This window comes from Bombus impatiens, unplaced genomic scaffold, assembly GCF_000188095.3.
Source record: "Bombus impatiens unplaced genomic scaffold, BIMP_2.2 scf_3474, whole genome shotgun sequence".
NCBI lineage: Eukaryota > Metazoa > Arthropoda > Insecta > Hymenoptera > Apidae > Bombus > Bombus impatiens.
The window spans coordinates 974372-978698 of NT_179893.1; the positions used below are offsets into that span (position 1 = coordinate 974372).

General features: G+C 46.3%; 1 protein-coding gene across 1 annotated transcript in view; it reads left to right on the forward strand.

Annotated features, from left to right (window-relative positions):
* LOC100748863 (LIM domain only protein 3-like) overlaps window positions 1-2944 on the forward strand; it is a 25561-nt gene extending 22617 nt beyond the window's left edge. The window contains exons 5-6 of the mRNA XM_003494705.4: window positions 1-141; window positions 880-2944. The exon at window positions 1-141 is cut by the window's left edge and continues 28 nt beyond it. Of these exons, the coding sequence (XP_003494753.1) occupies window positions 1-141; window positions 880-1035 (297 nt within the window). The 3' untranslated portion in view covers window positions 1036-2944. The remainder of the gene's footprint in view (window positions 142-879) is intronic.
* Window positions 2945-4327: the final 1383 nt, after the last annotated feature.

Below are 4327 nucleotides of genomic sequence, written 5' to 3' on the forward strand. Positions count from 1 at the left end.
CCCGCCACGCTGGCGTACATCAAAAGGCAACTGCCTCCAGCGCCGACACCGCCTGGCCAGAACATGCATCCTGGTCACAATCCACTGCAACCTCATCAGGCACTTGGCCAGTCGGTGGGTCAACATAATCACGTGTCGAACGTAAGTTAAGAGAGGACCGTAAACGTTTGAAGCGTTGTGTCACGCACGCATGCTTAAAAGCATCGACGCCTTAGTCGCTGTGTTACCACGGTCGTCGATGACAGGCGGAGCCGGTGGTATTTTAATTGGAAGCGTTACACGCCACGCCGGAAGTTTTCGTCGCGTGATCGGTCTCGTTCGCTGGCCCGAGGGACCAGCGACGTACGACGTATTTCAACTTTGCTTTTCAGTCGGAAAATGAAACGCGAAATTCGAATGCTTTTCATCGCTTTAACGTTCAGGGGTTGCTTCTTCTTGTAAATTATTTTCTAAATTATTTTGTAAATTATCTCGTTTAAATTGCGCTCATTTCGTATATAAATATAACACAATATTAAAAAGAAAGTATAGAGAGAAAAATATAAATCCGTTTCTTGCAGTGTGGAAAGTTGACTAGCGAGACATCGCAGAGGCGATGGACGTCTACTTTGTTCACTGCTTCTCCGATCTGTAATTATTTTGATCAGTAACGAAAGATTTTTAATATTCCTTTCTACAAATCCATCAAGCCTTTCTTTCCGCTAGCCAATTTACCAGCCGCGAACAGTAAATCTGCATGGGTCGTCTCTCAAATATTAATGCAAATTCACCAAATATCAATAATCCGATTGGCAAAATAAAGAGAAACGATCGGAAGAATATAAGAGAATAGAATTAATGCGATTCATTCTCACTGAGAATAACAATTTTATGGTGCAGGGACAGATGTCAGGGAGCACGCCGATGGTGAACGGAACGGCCATTGGCGTTGGTGGACCCAGAGCTCCGGGAGACATGAACAACAACGGGCTATCGGGTCCAGCCCTCGGACCGGTGAAGCCACCGCCGATGTCTATGCAGGCTCCGACCAGCTGAAACGAGGTGTCACCCCCCCTGAAGAAGCTCAGATGTCTCAGCGGTTATTGAGGCTATTGACGCTGACCGACGAGATGAACGGGAGGTACGGAGAGGGAGTACGGGCGAGGATTAAAACGTCGTGACGAAAGTGAACGCGAGGAACCAGAGTGATAGACAGACAGGACGCATAACATGTGGATCGGTGAGAGAAAGAAGGCAGGTTGAAACGGGGGGTGGGAAAAGACGAGTCGTTCGCGACGAGAACGGAACGAAGATGGAAAAGAGAAACGAGATGGTCTCCGCGACGGGTCTCGAGGATACCCGCGGAGGATCGGACGTTTTTGGGGGAAATAGTCGTTTAGAGGTTGGGAATAATCACTGTGATCGCGAATTGTATGAATAAATTTATGGAAAGAGATACGATAGGAGCTGAATAGAACGTGGACATCTCGCGAAAGCGAAGAGATACACGTTTAATACACGTCTTGTAATATACGGTACAACATGTAACATGATAAAAATAGGCGATTTATGTAAGATACGTTTCTAGCGAGGAGAAGAGCGATTAGAAGCGTGCGAGTAAGAGTGGAAGGACGACCGAGTGAGAGGGTGAGCGAATGGGGCAGAGTTACTTGTAAATATCTGTATCTGTCGACTCTGCGACACCGAAAGACTATCAGTATACGCAGACCAATCGAACGAATTTCCATAGTACTCGCGATTCGTCGACATTCGACGTTTGACGGCCGATCGAGAAGACGAGTGTCGGGATAGGCGAAGGAAGAGAATCGTCGTAAGTTTGTTCGTAAGTTACTGTTTGCTGTTTTTCAATTTTATCGTCGGCTCGAGACGGAGGTCTGTGATTCGCCTGGACAGAGGCGAACGAACGTTCGATTAAATACCAAAGGTAAAATCGAGAGATGTTGTTCTGTTCGAGGGGAATCTCGGCGGCGCGAATGTGACGAATCTCGAGACGTTCCCAAAATGTCGGTATACGAGGCGCAAGCAAAGGCGTACACGATGGCTAATACCAAAGATTAACGATGTAAGTTTCGATGCCCCTCGGGAGAGCAAGTCGACGTCTCGGATTTCGAATATTCCTTTCTCGGTGATAATGGCGGTGACGGTTTACTCGAGCAGCCCGTGGTTACTTGCCGAGTTTCGCGGAGAATGCATCTTTAACGCGGTCTGCGATCGGAAACTTGCGAAACGAGGGGCTTAGTCGCGGCTTTACGCTTTAACGCCAAAAGACGAGCGAAAACGGTCCAGACGAAAGGGGAAGGAACAACGAGGAAAAGGAAGGAAAAGAACGGGAATAAGATCAAACGGCGGCATCGATACCAAAAGACGATTGAGAAAATCCGATAAACGTTGCGTGCGCTGATAAACGATCCGTTTTGAATCACCGACGAAGCAAACCACATTTAAAGGCGCCAGAATCGCGATCGTGGTACTCGTAGAGAATTTGCCTGACCGTACGCTTATACGACGACAAAATTCATCACCCTCTCCTCCTTAATCTCGACGGAGTTGTTGACGTTGTCGTTCGATCAGACTGTCTTCACGAGCCACGTGGGACGACTCGAATGTCGCGCTGATTCTACAGGATACTGCATTTCCAAACCACCGAATCGATTAAGTACAAAAGATGTTACGCGAAGAGGATGTCCTACGAAGCGGGCGTGAGGTAGCAACCTGTGACGAAGATAAAGAGGGAGAGAAAGAACGAAACCTACACGAGTGATTCGCGCTCCGAGTACGCGCGAAAGAGCCGAACACACTTTCCTCTCGTTTTTTTTTTTATCCATCTGTATATAAATATCATTTATTAGCGCACTACTAATATATTTACCGCCTCTATAGAGGCTCCTATTACTACCGAGAAAATATAACATTCTTATAAATACAAGCAAATCGTGAGTTTCAAGCGTGTGTTCATTTCGTTTCCAGGATCGGCCGGTACCTACGACGCCGAGTACCATACGCCGTCGTCTTTTTACTCCTCTATTTATGGCTGTTTCCGCGACGTTTGCTCCCCTCCTTCTTTCCTTCTCTCTTGTTCCTCTTCGACGAGAAAGCGAAATCGCGGCACGCCGTAGAAGAGATCCACTGATTTGTGCGGGCCGTATTGCCCGCGTGATACAGGGAAATGGTTAGAAACGGAGACGGGACAGGGCGAGGGTGGGGGGTGGAGCGAGGTAAAGGGGTGAGGGTGAAACAGGCAAGGGGAGGCAACGCGATTTCCCTAATGCCTTCCAGCCCACGGAGTTGAATGTTATTATGCACGGTGAAGACTTTATAATAGGACGTTGAAACTCTTTAAAACTCGCGGAGAGCGGATCCTCTACCTCCCCCTCTCCTTTCGCATCGTTGCGCTACCCCTCGAAAGGGCTCGTCACTTCTCCGACACTCGAACAATTTTCCTCGTTGCACTAAAAAATTGAGAGGTTCGTTCCGAGTATACCCCGTTGTTTGTCGCTTTAAAGTTTATTAAGACATTTTCCCCCTTGGATTTTTTCCTATCGTACGGATATAACGTAGGTTGCTTACGTACAAAATTGCTTCGTCAAAGATTCATTCGACGAATTTAAAGCGAATAGCGATACGCTAAATTCGTATATGAGTCAACTTTGTGCTTGTTCACGTGTCCACTGACTCATTCCAAAGTCAGAGATCGTATACGGAAAATTTTATACTGAAAACACAAATACTTCTTTTTTACGTATGTGTTATTTTATTATGCATATATGTAGAAAATATTTTTCTTTGCAAATATTATTTTTAATACGTCTTAGTTAACGTGACGCGTATACCGATCGTCTTCTTAGACGTACAAGGACGGATAACGTTTTCGTTACAGATCGCGTACGCGTTAACGACGAACGAGTATGAAGTTTTTCATAGAATAACAGAACTTTAAAATATCCTTTAAAATATCGGTATGAAAAAATTCATATTGGCAAACTTCGATACGAGCCCAGTGAGACAGATTTCGCCTGGATATCTCGCGTCAAGGTCTCGTAACAACGCGTCAGTCCGCATAAATTAAATCGATCAGCTTATAAGCCAGAAGGTAACACGAGTCTCGATCGCTGACGCTTTTCGACCAGCCTCACCCCCTTTGTCTCTGGTCGCATTAATCACGCCGAAGTCGCGCGGTTATAGGGGATGGTAACCGGTGTGGTAGGAGAAAGAAAAACAGAACCCCTTAAAATAATCTGGCCTGAAATGAAATCAGCCAAGGCAATTTCCAGCCCCTGTAGCCAACGGTGATGTTAACAGCGCCGGCGGTTTTATCCATCCACTCTCT